This window comes from Sus scrofa, chromosome 13 (genome assembly GCF_054392235.1).
Source record: "Sus scrofa isolate SSC_HxYL_T2T_F1_AM1 chromosome 13, Sscrofa_HxYL_maternal_Yorkshire_Landrace_v2.0, whole genome shotgun sequence".
NCBI classification, from domain to species: Eukaryota; Metazoa; Chordata; class Mammalia; order Artiodactyla; family Suidae; genus Sus; species Sus scrofa.
In genome coordinates, this window is record NC_139395.1 from 46,520,076 (window position 1) to 46,541,447 (window position 21,372).

At 42.9% G+C, this 21,372-nt stretch overlaps 1 protein-coding gene across 21 annotated transcripts in view; it reads right to left on the reverse strand.

Annotated features, from left to right (window-relative positions):
• QRICH1 (glutamine rich 1) overlaps positions 1-21,372 on the reverse strand; it is a 50,667-nt gene that overhangs the window by 18,193 nt on the left and 11,102 nt on the right. For 9 of the 21 annotated variants that reach the window (XR_014823074.1, XR_014823075.1, XR_014823076.1 and 6 more), the window contains 3 exons: positions 19,213-19,292; positions 17,093-17,422; positions 730-1,773 (listed from right to left, as the gene is read on the reverse strand). Coding sequence is in view for 13 of the 21 variants with exons in the window: in XM_021070647.2 (XP_020926306.1) it covers positions 730-1,773; positions 17,093-17,401 (1,353 nt within the window). In the remaining 8 variants the exon portion in view is untranslated. Of the gene's footprint in view, positions 1-48; positions 1,774-17,092; positions 17,423-19,212; positions 19,293-19,427; positions 19,567-21,372 lie in introns of all 21 variants that reach the window. The other 12 variants (XR_002337951.2, XR_014823077.1, XR_014823078.1 and 9 more) reach the window with 3 other exon arrangements.

A 21,372-nucleotide genomic window follows, 5' to 3' on the forward strand; every position in this document is an offset into this window, starting at 1 on the left:
AGCAGTTAACAAACCCGACTAGAATCCATGAGGACGAGGGTTTAAAACCCTTGGCCTCGTTCAATGGGTTAAGGATCTGGCATTGCTGTGAGCTGTGGGATAGGTAACAGGCGAGGCTCGGATCCTGCGTTGCTGTGGCTGTGGTGTAGGCAGCCACAGCTCTGATTGGACCCCTAGTCTTAGGAACCTCCATATGCCACAGGTGCAGCCCTAAAAGGCCAAAAAAAAAAAAAAGCCCATCAGGAGGTCTTTTAGATCTCCTAATTCACCTATGCTGTGTCCACAGGTGATAAAGACGGAATAATTTCAGTCTTTCCATTGTGATGAGTTCATAGCTTGCGTGCTATAACTACAGGGGTTCCGCTAGATCTATTCATTTGTGACTCAGAAAGCAGTTTCTGGGATATAGATGACACTTGGGGTGACCCAATAGTCTCTACCTAGAACTTTACTCTTCCTAAAAAAAGATCACAAAAAAACACCCCAGGTATCTTAAAGCAGTTAAGGGTCATTTCATTTACTTCCAGGTACCCAGCTAGAACTCCTGCCTGTTGCATAGCTTCACTTGCCACTTCTGGCTCCTCTCCCCTGCTCTAACTAAAATACTAAATACTAATTACCAACATCATTCCAGTAAACAAGCCAGAGGTGGCCAGAGGTTTCCAGGCAAGTGCTATGTTGCGTTGGGTCCCAAGGGAGAAGGCTGCCCTACAGGTAAGTCTCACTTACTGAACAAGTAACCTGGAGCTGCTGCTGCTGCTGCTGCTGCTGCTGCGGTGGCGGTGGTGTCTGTTCCTGGGGAGTTTGTTGTTGTGGCTGCTGCTGGGGGTCCCATATATGGACAGTCTGAGCTGTATTCTGGTATGTGCCTGCCACGGCTTGCACAGCCACTGGAATGTGGATGTTGCCATTCATGAACTGTGCTGGAAAGAGAGAGTTTGCAAGGGTCTGCACTACCTCTTCATGGGAGTTTTTCACGACAGATGTGGTGCCCACCATCTTCTCCTTGTCATCCTCCAGCTTTACAGCTGTCAGGGCTGTGGGTGAGCCACTGACATGAACTGCATTGTAGGCTTCCTGGGGAATGGCAATATGGGTAATGCTCTGCTGTTGAGGGTCCCCCCGGGGCTGGGCAGAGTAAACAGGGATGGTCCAAGTTTCTCCCGTAGGGCTAGTAATGGTCCCAGTGGCACTGTATAGGTGGGCACTGTCTACTGTCAGTAAGTCTGGCCTCAAAGACACGTAACTCTGCTGCTGGCCCTGTGGAATGGCCAGCACGGTAGCCACTGGCTGCCCTGAGATGGCATAGGACACAGTGATGGGCATGTCCACTTTGCGCTTCTTCACTGGCTGGAGGACACTGGCCGTGCCAACTCGCCGTTCCCCTTCCCGGGGTGAGCCCTGCTGGGACGGTGGTGGGGAAAGGGCACCCACAGTCTGGATTTGGATCTGCTGACCCCCAGCAAGTGACTGGCCAGCCACCAGCTGAGCCTGGATCTGCTGATGTGGGATGTGCTCCTCTGGGATCTCTGCAGCCTGGATCTGCTGGGCCGCCTGCATGTGCTGCACCTGGATCTGGGCCGCCTGAAGCTGTGAAGGGCTAGGGCTCTGCAGAGATGGGGTCTGGATGGAGGGGGCTGCCGGCTGTGCTGCTTGGCCTTGGATCTGCACCTGGACATGGATGGGCTGCTCTGCAGGCTGGTGAACGGTGAGTTGTGGGGAGAGCTGCTGAGCCGAGACCTGCTGCGGAGACTGTTGTACCTGCACCTGTACCTGCAGGGACAAGATTCACCAGTGAGTGAAGCAGGAAACATTGAGGATCTAGCCCCAAAGTGTAGAAGAGATCTCAGGCAGGAACCCCAGGTAACGTGAAGAGGAGCTGCCATACCCAAGGCTTCTCAAGAAGCCACAATCTCTAAAACCATAGGCAGAATTCTCCAGCATCACACTGCACTCAGTGCAACACAACACCTAAGAGCAAGCAAGACTATCAACTGGAAAACATCAAAACTTTTGCTCATTTCTTTTGTTTTCTTTTTAGGGCTATACCTACAGCATATGGAAGGTCCCAGACTAGGGGTTAAACTGGAGCTGCAGCTGCTGACCTACACCACAGCCACGGTAATACCAGATCTGAGCCACCTCTGGGATCTACGCTCACGGATCTTCTAACCCACTGAATGAGGCCAGGAATTGAACCCACATCCTCATGGATACTAGTCAAATTCTTAACCCGCTGAGCCACAAAAGGAACTCCATTAACTTTTCTTTTTAAATTCAACTGCTTTTGTTTTTGCATAATGACATAGTAATAATAATTTCTAAATATATGTTTAGGTGTATGTTCAAAAAACAGTTTATCCACATGGTTAGTGATAAAAAGTGTGGGGACACTGTTCTAAAGGGCCAGAAAGACAAGCATATTCCACAAGCATTCACTTTCCAACTCAGGATCAAAACCACTCCCATCATAGACAAGTAGTAGTAAACAAGGAGATGAAATTCTTGAAAGCTCTTTTAAAGACATCTCCAACTTTGCTGCCGAAATGCTGGCACTGATGGAGTTCCTTGGTAGCTTAGTGGGTTAACAATTTGGCACTGTCACTGCTATGGCTTGGGTTCAATCCCCAGCCCAGAACTTCCACATGCTGTGGGCGTGGCCAAAAAACAAAATGCAGGCACTGGTGAATGATGGCTAAGAGTGCTTATTTAAGATATTTTTGTTTTAATAGAGAAGCCACTGAAAACTCCCATAAGATTCCTGATAATTTAATCTAAGTTACTATATCCTGGACCACACATTTCTGATAGTAATACAGCTCATGTCTTACTGCTGTTACTTCAGTGTACAAAGCAGCAAGAAAAGATGCTACACATAGTATGTAATTTTAGAAAAGATTTTTCCATCAGACACATACCTAAATTACTCGGAACACGTAAAGGAATTAAGAAGGTAGAAAATAAGAAAGCAGATGAATGATTATAAACATCAAAAAAGATAACCAAAGATGGTGCTAGGACAACTGGCTATCCAGATAAAAAGAATTAAGTTCCTAATATCATACACAAAAAATGGGAGAGGATCTAAACAGACAGTTCTCCCAACAAGATAAGCAAATGGCCAGTAAGCACATGCAAAGTTGCCCAACATCATTATCCATTACGGAAACGCAAATCAAAAGCAAAATAAGATACCACTTGAAACCCACTAGGACAATTGCAATTAAAAAAGATAAATGTTGTACAGAACACTGTAAACCAGCTATAATGAAAAAATAAATAAATAAAAATAAAAAAGATAAATGTTGGAGTTCCTGGTGTGGCACAGTGGGTTAAGAATCCGACTATAGGGCTCAGGCCCCTATGGTTAGGCACGGGTTCAACCCCTGGCCCAGGATCCAGCACTGCCACAGGTAAGACAGAGGTCATAGCTGCAGCTCAGATTCAATCCCTCACACAGGAAATTCCAAATGCCGCCATGTGGCCATAAAAAAAACAAAAACAAAAAACAAAAGGATAAATGTTGACAAAGGTAGAAAAACAAATCCTCACGTGCTGCTAGTGGGAATGAAAAATTGGTGTAAATGCTTTGGAAAACAGTCTGGCAGTTCATCAAAAAGTTAAACATAGCATAAGAGTTCCCGTTGAGGTGCAGCAGAAACAAATCCAACTAGAAACTATGAGGTTGCAGTTTTGACTCCTGGCCTTCATCAGTGGATTAAGGATCTGGCATTGCCATGAGCTGTGGTGTAGGTCGCAGACGTGGCTCGGATCCTGTGTTGCTTTGGCTGTGGTGTAGCCCAGCAGCTGTAGCTCCAATTCGACCCCTAGCCTGGAAAGCTCATATGCTATGGGTACGGCCTTAAAAAGCAAAAAAAAAAAAAAAAAAAAAGTTAAGCATAGTATATGATAAAGATATGAAAACTGATACAACCTAGCAATTCCAATCCTAGGTACATAACCAAGAGAAATGAAAACTATACTCACATAAAAATTTGGTAATGATTATTAATTACAGCATTGTTTGTAATACCCAAATAGGAGTTCCCATCATGGCTCAATTGAAACAAATGTGACTAGCAACTGTGAGGACGCAGGTTTGATCCACGGCCTTGCTCAGTGGGTTAAGGATCTGGCGTGGCTGTGGTGTAGGCCAGTGGCTACAGCTCCGATTTGACCCCTAGCCTGGGAATCTCCATATGTTGCGGATGCGGCCCCAAAAGGCAAAAAGCAATAAAAATAAAAATGAAATCCTCATATGCTGCTAGTGGAATAAAAAATTGGGGTAACTGCTTTGGAAAACAGTCTGGCAATTCATCAAAAAGTTAAACATAGCATATGACAAAGATATGAAAAACGATACAACCCAGCAATTCCAATCACAGGTACACAACCAAGAGAAATGGAAACTATACTCATATAAAAACTTGGTCATGAATGTTAATAGCAGCATTATTTATAATACCCAAATAGGAGTTTCCATCTTGGCTCAGTGGAAATGAAATCTGACTAGCATCCATGAGGACACAGGTTTGATCCCTGGCCTCGCTCAGTGGGTTGAGGATCTGGCTTTGCCATGAGCCGTGGTGTAGATCACAGATAAGGCTCAGATCTGGTGCTACTATGGCTGTTGCGTAGGCCGGCAGCTACCGCTCCGATTTGACCTGTAGCCTGGTAACCTCCATATGCCATGGGTATGACCCTAAAAAGACAAAAAATAAAATAAAGTAAAATAAAATAAAAACAACCCAAGTACCCATCAATTGATGGATAAATAAAAAGCAGTATTTCCAAACAACAGAATGTTTAATAAGAAAAAAATAAAAATTTTGTTTGTTTTGGCTGTGCCCAGCACATGTGGAAGTCCCCAGGCCAGCTATCAAACTTGCATCACAGCAGCAACCGAAGCTGCTGCAGTCACAATGACAGATCTTTAACCTTAGACACCACAGGAGAACTCTGGAAAAAAATAAAATTTGGTACATTCTACAAGACAGATGAACCTTGAAAACATTATGCTAAACAAAGTCAATCACGTATATTGTATGATTCCAGGTATATGAATGCCCAAAATAGGTAAATATAGAAACACAAAGACTGGTGGTTGTCCAGGAGCCAGCAATAGGGGAAATATGAAGTAACTGCTAACAGGTACAGAGTTTCTTCTGGGAGATGATGAGAATGTTCTAAAACTATTATGATAATGGTTGCACAATTCTGTGAACAGACTAAAAATCACTAAGATGTACACTACAGGTGAATTATTTGATATGAGAAATATCTCAATAAAGCTCTTACTAATTTAAAAAAAGATAAGAAAGAGTTTACCTAAAAACACAGGCTGGAGGAGTTCCCGTTGTGGCTCATCAGTTAACAAACCCAACGAGCATCATGAGGATGTGGGTTGGATCCCTGGCCTCACTGAGTGGGTTAAGGATCCAGCATTGCCGTGAGCTGAGGCATAAGTCGCAGACGTGGCTCGGATTCTGCATTGCTGTGGCTGGCTACAGCTCCCTAGGATGGGAACCTCCATATGCCGCAGGTGCAGCCCTAAAGAGACAAAAAGACCAAAAAACAAAAACAAAAACAAGCATAGGCCTTGAGAACACAGACTTGAAGTGATGCTGTATTTTCCTGGTTGTGAATCCTCTAAGTTTCAGTTTTCTAAGGAATAATAAAAAGGGCAAAGTGTAGTTTCCATGCTATCATCATCATCACCTAGGCATTCATTAGAAATACAACCTCTCAGGCCCCACCTCAGAATTATTAAATCAGAAACTCTGGGGAATGGGCCCAGCAATCTTTAACAAGTCTTCCAGGTGACTGATGCATGCTCAAGTTTGAGAATCAGTGCTCTACAACAAGGAGATAAAGGAAACTATGAAGCCCATTACTCATAATAGCAGTTTTCAAGCTTTTGAGACTCAGGACCCTTTCAAAAATTGAGGACTCCAAAGAGCTTTTGTCTACATGAGTATAGATATCAATATTTACAGTATTAGAAATTAAAACTAGGGAACTTAGAAAAAATCAATCCATTAAAAATTACCACAAGGAGTTCCCATTGTGGCGCAGTGGTTAACGAATCCGACTAGGAACCATGAGGTTGCAGGTTCGGTCCCTGCCCTTGCTCAGTGGGTTAACGATCCGGTGTTGCCGTGAGCTGTGGTGTGGGTTGCAGACGCGGCTTGGATCCCACGTTGCTGTGGCTCTGGTGTAGGCCGGGTGGCTATAGCTCCAATTGGACCCCTAGCCTGCAAATCTCCATATGCTGTGGGAGCGGCCCAAGAAATAGCAAAAAAGACAAAAAGACAAAAAAAATAAATAAATAAATAAATTACCACAAGGTTCCCACTGTGGTGCAACAGGATCAGTGGCATCTTTTTTTTTTTTTTTTGTCTTTTTGCTATTTCTTAGGCCGCTCCCGCGGTATATGGAGGTTCCCAGGCTAGGGGTCCAATCGGAGCCGTAGCCACCGGCCTACACCAGAGCCACAGCAACGTGGGATCCAAGCCGCATCTCTGCAACCTACACCACAGCTCACAGAAGCGCCGGATCCTTAACCCACTGAGCAAGGGCAGGGACCGAACCCGCAACCTCATGGTTCCTAGTCGGATTCGTTAACCACTGCGCCTCGACGGGAACTCCAATCAGTGGCATCTTGAAAACACTGAGACACAGGTTCAATCCCTGGCCCATAAATCAGATTAAGGATCCAGAATTGCCATAGATGCGGCTTAGGTCACAATTACAGCTCAGATCTGATTCCTGGCCCGGGAACTCCTTATACCACAGGGAGGTCAAAAAAATGGGAAAAAAAAATTACCACAGGAATCAATATTAATATCAACATAAATAACATACTCTTATGAAAAATACTTTTGTCAAAACAAAAAAATGTATAGTAAGAGTTGCATTATTTTATATTTTTGCAAATCTCTTTAATGGTTGACTTAATTACAGATAGTTGGATTCTCATATCTGCTTCTGTATTCAATCTATTGTGCACACATCATACGTGGCCTCTGCAAAACTCCAATGTATACTCATGAGAGAATGACAGTGAAAAAAGCAATTAACATCTTCATATTATAATAAACAGCTTTGAGAAACCCCGAAAGGGTGTTGAGGACCGCCAGTCCCTGAACTACATTTTAAGACCCACTATTGTAGATTAAATACACGGTACATTTCTAACTATGCTGTAACTTGCTTAAAAACAAATTTTTAAAAATCTAGTTATTACTGAATTGTAGTTCATATGCTTAATGATTTTACCGTATCTCTATAAACTGACTTTTTTGGAGTTTCCACTGTAGCACAATGGGTTAAGAATCTGACTGCAGGGGCTAGGGTAACTGGAGATGCAGGTTCGATCTCCAGCCCTGCACAGTGGGTTAATGGATCTGGCATTGCCCCAACTGCGATGTATGTTGCAGCTGTGGCTTGGATTCAATCCCTGGCCAGGGAACTTCCATACGCCACCAGGGGGGCCAAAAAAAAAAAAAAAAAACAAACCAAAAAATGACTGTTCTTAGAAACAGTTTGTCAACATTCAATTTTCCAACAGAAACAAGTTAGCAGCAACAGTAAGGAATCAGGGCTAAAGGCATCTACCCCTCACCAGAACAAACAGGTACAAATAATCGGATGCCATTTTATATCCAAAGCAGTTAGAATTTAAAATTAGGGGAGTAGGGAGTTCCTGCTGTGCCTCAGTGGAAATGAACCCAAGTAGTATCCATGAGGACACGGGTTTGATTCCTGGCCTCGTTTAGTAGCTTAAGGATCTAGCATTGCCATGAGCTGTGGTATAGGTCACAGACACGGCTCAGATTTGACATTGCTGCTGTGGCTATGGCATAGGCCTGCAACTGCAGCTCTGATATGACCCCTAGCCTGGGAATTTCATATGCTGCAGGTACAGCCATAAAAAGCAAAAAAATAAATAAATAATTTAAATTAAATAAAATTAGGGGAGTAAAAGTCAAAGCACCTTCTGACATATTTCCTTACCAATGTCAACATACTGGATAAGAAGTCAATTAATATGTTTATAACTTTTACCCATAAGTATCATAAGTCAGTAAGAAACTTTATTTGTATTACTTCCCGTCTTTTTTTTTTTCTTTTGCAGCTGCACCTGCAGCACATGGAGGTTCCCAGGTCACAGATCGAATCTGAGCCACATCTTTAACCTAAACCACAGCTGTAGCAACATCAGATCCTTAACCCACTGCACTAGGTCAGTAATTGAACCAGCAATGCCACAGAAACAAGCCAGATCATTAACCCACTGCGCCACAGCAGGAACTCCCCTTCATATTTTTTAATTATGTGAGAACATAACTTTTTATCTGGCTAGATAATTACTACATAGTTTAGTGAAAATCTGGAGACTCAGCAAGGTAAAAACATTTTAATTTTTACTTCAACTTAGGAGGAAACAAAATTAAAGTGAATTGAAGGAATTGTTAAACTTCAGATAAGTTTCTTGGAAATGAGAAAGCTCCTAAAAGATTCTTCTTTAAAAAAAAAAAAGAGGAAATGACAAAAATCGACAAAAGGCATTCAGAGATAGGTATGGTGCTTTATTGTTTCAAATGGGTTTAGCTGTAATCTTCAAGGTTAAAATACCTGTTGCAGAGAATCAACTGACAGACTGACGGCTAAACCAAAAATTAATGGGGGAAAAAAAAAAAAAGGCTGAGTTCCTTCTATGAACAGTGGGTTAATGACCCAGTTTCAATGGCATTCAATCCCCAGCCTGGAGCAGTGGGTTAAGGATCTGACATTGCTATAGCTGTGGTCACACATGTGGCTCAGATTCAATCCCTGGCCTGGGAACTTTCATAATACTGTGGGTACAGCTGAAAAAGGAGGGGGGAAAAAAGGGCATTTGGGGGAGTTTCTGCTGTGGCACAGTGGGTTAAGAATCAAACTGCAGGGAGTTCCCACTGTGTCTCAGCAGGTAAGGAACCCGACTAACATCCATGAGGATGTGGGTTCAGTCCCTGGCCTGCTCAGTGGGCTAAGGACCCAGTGTTGCCATGAGCTGTGGTATACATTGCAGAGGCATGCCAGATCTAGCATTGCTGTGGCTGTGGTGTAGGCTGGCAGCTGCAGCCCAGATATGACTCCTAGGTGTGGCATCAAAAAAAAAAAAAAAAAAAGAATCCAACTGCAGTGGCTCAGGTCGCTGCAGAGGCACAGGTTCGATCTCAGCCAGTGGGTTAAAAGATCTGTTGTTGCTGCAGCTGCGGCCTGGATTCAATCCTTGGACTGAGACCTTCTATATGCCACAGGTACAGCCATTGGAAAAAAACACAAAAAGAGACAGTTTGGAACATAAGCCTAGATTTAAGGTGATTCTAAAGAAACATAAAAAGAAAAAAAGATCGCCCCTAGGAAAGTTATATACAACAGAGGAATGGGAGAGTTCTGGGGGAATGAAATTGGTTTTATTGTTTCAAAAAGCACTGTTTCTTACCTTCTATCAATCCCTCATAAATCACACTGTATTTTAGTTCCCTTCACATTTGAATCATTACAACTCACTCAGCTTCCCCTGTCCACGTTTCCCAGAGTTTTTAATCGCTTTTTTTTCTTCTGTTGATGAGATACACTTAAAATAACTAACTTCTAGGCTTTTGATCACATAGTATGTATAGCACTATTTTCTTCTTAAGCATTTTGACTTCATATTTCAACACAGTCTGACTGCAATCTGGTTCTTTTGCGCAGCTATCAAAGTGGGATTTAGGATTTCCCATCGTGGTGAAGTGGTTAACGAATCTGACTAGAAACCATGAGGTTTCAGGTTTGATCCCTGGCCTTGCTCAGTGGGTAGGGGATCTGGCGTTGCCATGAGCTGTGGTGCAGGTCGCAGATGCGGCTCGGATCCCGTGTTGCTGTGGCCCTAGCGTAGGCCAGTGGCTACAACTCCGATTAGACCCCTAGCCTGGGAACTTCCACATGCTGAGGGAGCGGCCCTACAAAAGGCAAAAAAAGACAAAACAAAAAACAAACAAACAAAAAAACCTTGGGATTTAAATCTCAATTCTGAGCTAGTTCTGGTTTTTTGTTTTTTGTTTTTCCCCATGAATTCTTTCCTGGATTCTTTATTTCATTGAGTGTATCTTTCAGAAAGTATGTCTGGGAGTTCCCACTGTGGCACAGAGGAAACAAATCTGACTAGTATCCATGAGGATTCAGGTTTTATCCTTTGCCTCAATCAGTGGTCAGGAATTCAGCATTGCTGTGAACTGTGGTGTAGCTCCCAGTTGAGGCTCAGATCCCGAGTCGCTATGGCTGTGGCATAGGCTGGCAGCTGCAGCTGTAATTCAACCCTAGACTAGGAACTTCGATATGCTTTGGGTATGGTCTTAAAAAGCAAAAAAAAAAAAAAAAAAAAAAGGGTCTCTGAATGTGGTCCACAGATCAGCAGTATCAGCATTAACCTGGACTTTGTTAGAAAAGGACATTCTTTGGAAATGAAAATACTGTTAAAGCGATACCTGCATCCCCATGTTCAAAGCACCATTATTTACAATGACCAAGTCATGGAAACAATCCAAGTGTCTGTTAATGGATGAATGGATAGAAAAGTTGTGGAATATATATAATGGTTATCATTCAGCCATAAAAAGGGAGGAAATTCTGCCATTTGTGACAACATGGTTAGATGCTAAGGTCATTATGCTAAATGAAATAAATCACACAGAGAAAGACAAATACCACATGATCTCCTTTATATTTAAAATCTTTTTTTTTTTTTCCCCTACTTTTTAGGGCCGCACCCAAGGCTAGAAGTTCCCAGGCTAGGGGTTGAATGGGAGCTATAGCTGCTGGCCAGAGACACAGCCATGCAGGATCCAAGCCGAGACCTACACCAGAGCTCATGGCAATGCCAGATCCCTGACACACTGAGCAAGGCCAGGGATTGAACCCTCATCCTCATGGATACTAGTTGGATTCATTTCCATTGTGCCACAATGTGAACTCCTATATCTAAAATCTAAAACGAAACTCCAACCAAATTCATAGAAAAAGACATCAGATTTCTGGTTATTAGAGGTAGCAGGCAGAAGGAGAAGGAACTGGATTAAGGTGATCAAAAGGTACAAACTTCTAGTTATAAGATAAATAAGTACTAGTACAACATGATGACTACAGTTAACACTGCTGTATGGTAAACATGAAAGGTAACAGAGTGAATACTAAATTCTCATCACAAGGACAAAATATGTTTTCTTTTTCTGCATTATGAGATGATGGATGTTAGCTAAACTTACTGTGGTTACCATTTCACAATATACGTAAATCACATCATTAAGCCCTACACCTTAAACGTATACAGTGCTGTCAGTTATATCCCAATAAAGCTGGGAAAGCATGGTTCCTAGTCGGATTCGTTAACCACTGAGCCATGACGGGAACTCCAAGAATAAACAACTCTTCTCTCACATTTCTCTGAAGCTGAACTGGTCCAATACCCATTAGTTATACGTAGTTAGTGAACACTTGAAATGCGGTTAGTCCAGGAGTTCCCATCGTTGCACAGCGGAATGAATTTAGGACTAGGAACCATGAGGTTTCAGATTCAATCCCTGGACTCACTCAGTAGGTTAAGGACCTGGCATTGCTGTGAGCTATGGTATAAGTCACAGACATGGCTTGGATCTGATGTTGCTGTGGCTGTGGTGCAGGCCTGCGGCTATAGGTCAAATTCAACCCCTAGACTGGGAACCTCCATATGCTGCAGGTGTGGCCCTAAAAAGCAAAAAAAAGAGGAGTTCCCGTCGTGGCACAGTGGTTAACGAATCCGACTGGGAACCATGAGGTTGCGGGTTCGGTCCCTGCCCTTGCTCAGTGGGTTAACGATCTGGCGTTGCCGTGAGCTGTGGAGTAGGTTGCAGATGCGGCTCGGATCCCGCGTTGCTGTGGCTCTGGCGTAGGCCAGTGGCTACAGCTCCGATTCGACCCCTAGCCTAGGAACCTCCATATGCCACGGGAGCGGCCTAAGAAATGGCAAAAAGACAAAAAAAGAAATAATAATAATATCAGACTGAGTACACACTGAAATAACATACTGAGTTAAATAAAGTGTGATTTTAAAAAGTCGATTTCATTTCATTCTTTTCCCCCTTTTATAAAAGAAGTTACTATAAAATGTAGACTAACATATGTGGCTCACATTCTATTTCATGTTCTAAGTCTCAGTGAGGAGGGACTACTGAGGATAGTGCCAGATAAGCCCACTGAGGAATTACAGCACCTACAATCCAAACAAACCTGGGTCTTTGAATAACTAGTCAGCAAAGAGTTCTCTTGTGGTGCAGTGGGTTAAGGATCTGGCATTGTCACAGCAGCGGCTTGTGTCACTGCTGTGGCACAGGTTTTATCCCTGGCCCAGGAATTTCCACATGCCACAGGTACAGCCAAAAATATACAACTAGTCAGCAAAACCTTGGTAGACTTTCAGTGTTCAAATGGTGCTCTTCTGGGAATTCCTTTCATGGCTCAAAGGGTTAAGAATCCGACTAGTATACATGAGGATTCAGGTCTGATCCCCGCCCTCACTCAGCAGGTTAAGGATCTAGCTTTGCTATGGTTGTGACAGCTCTGATTCAACTCCTAGCCTGGGAGCTTCCACATACTGCAGGTGTGGCCCTAAAAAGAAAGAAAAAAAAAAAAAAAAAAAAAAAAAGGAACCAGTGCTCTTCTAAAAGTTGTAAAATCTTTATCCAAGTAGTAAACATTTACCAAACTCTTATTATACAAATGAATGTAGATATGGTGAGGGAAGAGATTTAAGTGTGGATTAAGACTAGAGATGAAGGGCCATAAAAGGCAGCAATAAATGGTCTACCAATCTGAAGTGATGATCAATATCCCAATTAGCCCACAAAGAGCCTGACAAAGTAGCTGATTTTAGTATTGTTTTTGGCTGCAAACACACGTTTGTTCCAATTTTAGTATACGTGCTGCCGAAGCGAGCACATGCAAACCCATGTTTGCAGAATACACCATATTATGAGCTCTGCCTCCCCAAGGCAGAAGCTGGAATCTCTCCCAACCTCTTCAGCAGCCTAGAGTGTAGGCTTGTGACCAAAGCTTCCCAAATAACACACACTGCATGAAATGTGGACTTAGAAAGGAGCATCATGAGGCAGGAGGAACCACAATCTCCATTTTTAATTTTAAACAAAAGGGGGAATAAACTACTCTTGCACATATCATACTACAAACCATATCTCAGCAAGCCGTATGGTAGAAATTTGTGGTAAAACTTTTAGGACTACTTAAAGGTGAAAAAAACCCTCAAGTAGGATTTTTTTTTTAAGGAAAAAAAAATGAGGTGTCCTCTACTTACACAAATAATTTGAACTAAAATTGATAACTTGTGTGGGGAAGGGAACCACACATGAAAACAGGAGTTCCCTGGTGGCTTAGCAGCTTAAGGATCTGTCATTGTCATTACTATGGCTCAGGTTCCATCCCTGGCCCAGAAACTTCTGCAGGGAACAGGGATGCCCCCCCCCCAAAAAAAGGTTTATATTGCTTGCTGATCGAACTAACATTCCATGAGCTATAAATATAGTAGTTTTTTGGCCACGCCCACAGCATGTGAAGTTCCCAGGTCAGTGACCCAATCCATAGCAGTGACAATGCTGGATCCTCAACCTGCTGAACCATCAGAGAACTTCAAAACATGGTAATTTTTATGCAGGGTTCCCCTGACACCAGAAAATCATTTCAAAAATTCCTTAAGGATAAAAAAAATTGAGAAAAGCTATCTCAAAAGTTTACTTCCTTCCTTAGGAGAGCTTACCACAACCTAAAATTACAAAAATTTTCTCTACTGCCTTTTTTTTCCTGTTTGTTTTTTTAGAGCCACACCCATGGCGTAAGTTTCCAGGGTATGGGTTGAATCAGAGCTATAGCTTCTTGCCTACGCCTCAGCCACAGGAATGCCAGATCCAAGCCTCATCTGCCACCTACACCACAGCTCACAACAACACTGGATCCTTAACCCACTGAGCGAGACCAGGGATCAAACCCGCATCCTCATGGATGCTAGTTGGATTCTTTGCCACTGAGCCACAATGAGAACAAACTCTACTGCCTTTTAATAGTTTCACTGTTTTCTTTTTATCTGACTCTTTAGCCTATTTGGACCTTATTTGTATTATGAGAGGTATCTGACTTCATTTCCAAAAGAGGAACAGGAGTTCCCGTCGTGGCACAGCGGAAACAAATCCAAATAGGAACCATGAGGCTGCAGGTTCTATCCCTGGCCTCACTCAGTGGGTTGAGGATCCGACGTTGCCGTGAGCTGTGGTGTAGGTCACAGACGCAACTCGGATCTGGCATTGCTGCGGCTTTGGCGTAGGCCAGCGGCAACAGCTCTGATTAGACCCCTAGCCTGGGAACCTAAAAAGACAAAAGACAAAAAAAAAAAAAAAAAAAAAAAAAGAGAGAGAGCAGCAGATTGCCTTACCCTAGCTAATGGAATATATATTTTTCCCACCAATAAGTAGAGTCACTTTGATCTTCTACCTGGCATCAACTCATTATGTGTGTGTGTGTATGTTTTTAGGGGTTTTTTTTCCTGTCTTTTTAGGGCCACACCTGCAACAAATGGAAGTTCTCAGGCTAGGGATCAAATCAGAGCTTCAGCTGCCAAGCCTACACCACAACCATAGCAATGCGGGGATCCCAGTGTGTCTGCAATCCACATCACAGCTCACCACAACGTCAGATACTTGACCCACTGATTGAGGCTGGGGATCGAACCCAAGTCCTAAAGGATACTAGTCAGGTTTGTTACTGCTGACCCACAACAGCAACCCCCAAGTGTGTATGTTTTAAAGTCCATAGTCAATTCCGACCCATGGGTCCTGGGGAGTCCCCAGGGGGGCCTTATGCTCTTTGTATTCTTCACTTCCCAGATTAGGGGACCATTAGAACTGCTCTGCCATCTTCCCTAAAACTTTCTCTCCTAAATGAATTTCTTCATCACCTGACTATTTGCTTAATCTTGCAACAATTTCTCAGATTTAGTTTTGTTTTGTTTTTTTTAGTATGATAAAGGAAAATTTTAATGAACTAGATACAAAGAAAATCTCATAAAAGAGATTTAGTGATTTTTAAAATATCATCCCCAGGAGTTCCTCTGCTGCTAAACGAGTTAAGGACCCAGCATTGCCATATATATATAAAATTTTTCCGATCCTTTTCCCTCATAGGTTATTACAAAATATTGTATATAATTCCCTGTGCTATGCAGTAAGTCCTCGTTGGTTATCTACTTTACAGATTCACAATTTTTAAGGGTTAAGATTTGGTGCTTTTTTTGTTTGTTTGTTTTTTGTCTTTTAGGGCCACACCCACAGCATATTGAGGTTCCCAGGCTAGGGGTCTATTTGGAGCTGTAGCGCAGGCCTACGCCAGAGCCACAGCAACGCGGGATCCAAGCCGTGTCTGCGACCTACACCACAGCTCATGGTAATGCCAGATCCTTAACCCACTGAGCGAGGCCTGGGATCGAACCCATGTCCTCATGGTTGCTAGGTCGGGTTTGTTAACCACTGAGCCACAACAGGAACTATGAAAATGTGTATTCTTATGAGTCTACTGTATTGAACTTATCTTATGGATTTATTATCATATTTACATTTCTTCTTTCATTTACAAAGGGCTTGGGGAAAATAATTATGTTAATAGGTGATCTCAATTAGCCATCTTGAACTTAAAGTCTCGAAAAACACTTTAAACTCAAATCAGATTATTTTAATCTTATGAAACAAAGTCCAAGCTATAAAAAATAGAATAAATTCTTAAACCAAAAAGCTAGCCTTCTTATATACTTTTCTTGTACACTTCCTTCCTTATAAAGCCTGGAATAAATAACTGCATCTCTCCCACGCCAAATGCTTTTAAAAAATCTTATTCAGTCTCATGAAATAGAATTATCCCTACTGACAGATGAAAAAGCTAGACTAAAAAAGATTAAGATCATGGGAGTTCCCAATGTGGTGCAACAGGATGGGCAGTGTCTTAGGAGTGCTGGGACTCAGGTTCAATCCCAGCCCACCATAGTGGGTTAAGGATCCAGCGTTGCTGCAGCTGCAGCTTAGGTGGGAACTGTGGCTCGGATCTGATCCCTGGCCTGGGTACTCCATATGCCGCAGGGCGGCCAAAAAAGAAAAAAAAAGATTAATATCATGTCAATAAATAAGAGGTCAAGTCAATTTTAAACCCAGGAATGTAACTCCAAAATCAGGTCCTTCTACCTTACCCACCTACACTGCTAAGGGGCAAAGAGACCATGTCAAGTCTTCTACCTCACCACACTTCTTCACACTTCTGCTTCTCCATCATATTCCATTTTTCCTTTCCTATTCTCTTGGAGGAAAAGTCATCAAGGGCAAAATGAAATACAGTAACAAGAAAGCAGCATTTGTAACTTGAAGAGACTTTCAGTTTCACATAAAAACACCCTAAAGAAAAAAACCTGCACCTTCTCAACAAATGTATTAAGTTTCTCCTCTTTATCAATTAGCATTATTTCTTTAAGTTTGTAAGTATCAAATACAGGTCTAGAAATGCATAGGTGACCTGAGTCATGGAACCATACAACTTAATGAAGATCATTAAAATGTAAAAAACTTTCCACTTAAAAAAAAAAGTTCCAAATATCACACTTCTAGTAATAAGCTTAGATCAGCCCTCCTCTGTTCTTGATCTGCTCTAGATGACACAAACAGAATGTAAGCTTCAGTCACACACAGCTGTGACACATCCAAATCCACTCCCAGAAGACCTCTTAATTTCTATACTGCTCAATTCTCCAAAGCAAATGGCAAGTACTGTGGTCTTTTCAGCTTACAGTCATTGCAAATATTTTTAGTCTGTGTTTAACTATGAAAGCCCTTGTATTAAATGTTTCTAAAAGACAGACTATTCTCCTTAGGGAAAACAACCTCTGACCTCTGTCTATAAATGTGACTGATGCTCTAGTAACCAAAACTCTAATGGCAAAAAAAAGGTCTATTAAATAGGATGCATCTCAACATTTCCCTTTTACCTGAACCTGCTGTGGCTGCTGAACCTGGATCTGCTGTTCTTGCTGGGTTTGTGGCTGAACACTGGTGGTGACTGGACAGGCAAGTTCTAGCAAAGACCCGGCCACTTCGGTGCTGTCTGTGTAAATGCAGTTCCCACCCTGTTGGTACACCATGGTAGTAGTAGCTGTCTGCTGGAACTCCTGAAGGGCTTCTGGCCCCTTAGAGGCTAGTGAGTCCAGAAATTCCTTCATCCTGTGTTGCGGGACAGACCGCGCCTTCACTCGGATGTACTCTTCAAAGGAGATGGTGTTCTCCAGGGAATTATTCATATTGCAGAGTCCTTAAGATTCCTAGAAGTAAAATAAATGGACATAAGTCAAAACTAAGTCATTGCTTTTATATCTTGAAATGCCCAGACCACTCCTGCATCAGAATGGAATATTCAGGGCAGCTGTACTCATCTGGAATCCAAAGTAAAATTTAATTTTTTAAAAAATCTTTTTAGGGCTGCACCCAAGGCATATGGAGATTCCCAGGCTAGGGGTCCGACTGGAGCTGCAGCTGCTGGCCTATACCATAGCTCATGGCAATGCTGGAGCCTTAACCCACTGAAGAAGGCCAGGGATCAAACCTGTGTCCTCATGGATGCTAGTCAGATTCGTTTCCACTGAGCCATGACAGGATTTCTCATTTAATTTAATGTAATGATTTTTGTCTTTTTTTTTAGGGCTCTACTCACGGCATATGGGAAGTTCCCAGGCTAGGGGTCAAATCGGAGCTGTAGCTGCTGGCCTACACCACAGCCACAGCAACACCAGATCCAAGCCAGGTCTGTAACCTATACCACAGCTCATGCCAAAGTCGGGAGGCCGGGGGTTGAACCCAAGTCCTCATGGATACTAGTCGGGTTCTTAACCTACTGAGCCTCAACAGGAACTCCCCAAAGTAAAATTTTCCAAATAACCTTTTTTTCCCCTTTCAGTTTATGGCATCTGGAAATTGTTCCCATAAACATTTCTTAAATAAAACTATCACACCTAAAAAACAAAAGCATGCATCACAGTACTGGATGAAATGGGCTGAAAACACACTCTCCAACCAGTACTAGGCCAAATCCCATCTTCTTTGCAGAGCCAAGCACTGGACAATAAGTCACATGTGACTACCAAGGAAGCTAGAAGCAGGGATTCTGACCTACATGCTCCATTTCCACCACCAACTGTTCTAGGTATACCACCTAGCTGTGGCAAGACTCTAAAGCCAAGGGATGTGTTCTTTGTCTCCCACCAGAAACACCAAAAATCCCATTTTGTTAAATACTGCTCAAATTCTTTTGTTCCACAGCTTACTGGTTAAGAGCACAGATTTTTGGAGCCAGCGTTCCTGGGTTTAAATCCCAGCTTAAACTCTCCTATGCTACATAATCCTGGACAGGTCAGGTAACTTTTAATTTTGTCTATAAAATGGGGATTAAAATAGTATTTATGTCAGAGTTGACATGAAGATTAAATATATGTAAAGAACTTAAAGAAAAGTACCTGACATGGAGTTCCTGTTCTAGTGCAGTGGAAACGAATCTGACTAGTAACCATGAGGTTGCCGGTTTGATCCCTGGCCTCACTCAGCAGCTTAAGAATCTGGCAGCGTCATGAGCTGGTATAGATCACAGACTCGGCTCGGATCCTGTGTTGCTGTGGCTGTGACACAGGCTGGCAGCTGTAGCTCCAATTCGACCCCTAGCCTGGGAACTTCCACATGCCACTGAGTGCAGCCCTAAAAAAAACAGGAAAAGTACCTGACATACAGACAGTGCCATCTAAGTACTAACTAATATTATTAAAATAAATGGGGAATTCCCGTTGTGGCTCAACGGGTTAAGAACCCTACTAGTATTCATCTATGAGGATTCGGGTTCCATCCCTGGCCCCTTTTAGCGGGTTAAAGATCTCACATTGTGTTGAGCTGTAGTGTTGGTCACAGACTTGACTCAGATCTGCCATTGCTGTACCTGTGGCACAGGCCGGCAGCTGCAGCTCTGATTGGACCCCGAGCCTGGGAACTTCCACATGCCACGGGTGTGGCCCTAAAGAGACCAAAAAAAAAAAAGAAAGAAAGAGATAAATGGGAGAGGGAGTAGTACCTTAAATAACTAAGTGACAATTGACATTCAGAAATCAATTTGGCAAGTTTTTCTTCAGGGTATTTATCTTAAGAATTAATCTGGAAAAAAAAAAAGAAGATAACTCTTGAAATAAAATATGATGAAAAAAATAATAAATACACTTGGTCTGATTCACCAAAAAAAAAAAAGAAGAAGAATTAATCTGCAGGAGGTGAATAGTAGCTCTCAATTACCTGCGGGACAGCCATGAAATATATCCATGAACTTCTGAGTGCCCTGTCTCTGCTGCTTTCATACTATTCTCTTTTGACCAGTACCACCTCCAGAACAAGCAATGGCAGGATATGAGAATCACACCAACCAAGTGTATCTCTGCCAAAAAGAAGAATCTGAGAGAATCTCAAATGTCTAGGAAAGTGATGTTTCCTTGAGCCATCACACTAGACATATCAGTCTTTCTCTTTTGTTAACAGATAAAAGATGTGTAGGTAATCATCTCATATCTTCCACTTGGTTCTAAACTCAGCCACACTGTGTCCTGGCTATTTCTGAATGGCTGATACATGAAGGAACTTTGTATATATCTACAGCATTTTTTTTTTTTTTTTTGTCTTTTTGCCATTTCTTGGGCCGCTCCCGCAACACATGGAGGTTCCCAGGCTAGGGGTCGAATCGGAGCTGTAGCTGCCAGCCTACACCAGAGCCACAGCAACGTGGGATGTGAGCCTTGTTTGCGACCTACACCACAGCTCACAGCAACGCCAGATGCTTAAGCCACTGAGCAAGGGCAGGGAACGAACCTGCAACCTCATGGTTCCTAGTCGGATTCGTTAACCACTGCGCCACGATGGGAACTCCCTGCATTTGTAATTCAATGTGGAAAAAGACTGAATCCTTGTTACTGTAACATCTGTAACTTAACAACCATAAAGTGTCATGCTTTTCCATAGTCAATGGTTAGTCTATATCTTAGGAAAAAAACAAAAAAAGAAAAAATGTTATGTATTCACAGCAAAAGAGACCAAAGGGAAAACATGCTATTAATTTACTGACACTTGGAGTTCCCGCCGTGGCACAGAGGAAATGAATCTGACTAGGAACCATGAGGTTGCAGGTTCGATCCCTGGCCTTGCTCAGTGGGTTAAGGTTCCGGCGTTGCCATGAGCTGTGGTGTAGGTCACAGACGCAGCTCGGATCTCGCATTGCTGTGGCTCTGGCGTAGGACAGCAGCTGTAGCTCCAATTAGAACTCTAGCCTGGGAACCTCCATATGCCACAGGTGCAGCCCTAAAAAGACAAGAAAAAAAGAATTTACTAACACTGGCAATATTTCTGTGGGGTGCTGTCGTAATACACAAATTATATTCATGTACTTTATTTATTTTGCTTTTTAGGGCTGCAGCCGAGGCATATGGAAGTTCCCAGGCTAGGGGCTGAATAGGAGTTGCAGCTGCTGGCCCACACCACAGCCATAGCAACTTGGGATCCGCCACAGCTCAGAGCAACACGAGATCCTTAACCTACTGAGCGTGGCCAGGGATCGAGCCCACATTCTCATGGATACTAGTCAGGTTCATAAGCCTCTAAGCCACAACAGGAACTCCTATTCAGGTACTTTTAAAAAGAATAGACCCAGCAATAAGTCTTTTATTATAATGCCCATATATATTACAAATATATTTTGCCATAAATAAAAAACACTGCGGAGTTCCCGTCGTGGCGCAGTGGTTAACGAATCCGACTAGGAACCATGAGGTTGCGGGTTCGGTCCCTGCCCTTGCTCAGTGGGTTAAGGATCTGGCATTGCCGTGGGCTGTGGTGTAGGCTGCAGACGCGGCTCGGATCCCGCGTTGCTGTGGCTCTGGCGCAGGCCGGTGGCTACAGCTCCGATTCAGTCCCTAGCCTGGGAACCTCCATATGCCGAGGGAGCGGCCCAAGAAATAGCAACAACAACAACAAAAGACAAAAAGACAAAAGACAAAAAAAAAAAAAACAAAACAAAAACACTGCATATACCTTAACCTGTCTAAAATCAATATTCCTAGGCCACTACTCTTAGGAGAGTCTCAACTTATCAGGAAACCCTAAGCACAACAGAGTACACAAAACAGCAAGTACAGGTCAGAGGAGTCCAAGATAAAGCTGTTCCTGATGGTCTCCTGTATTTTGAAATTGAAGT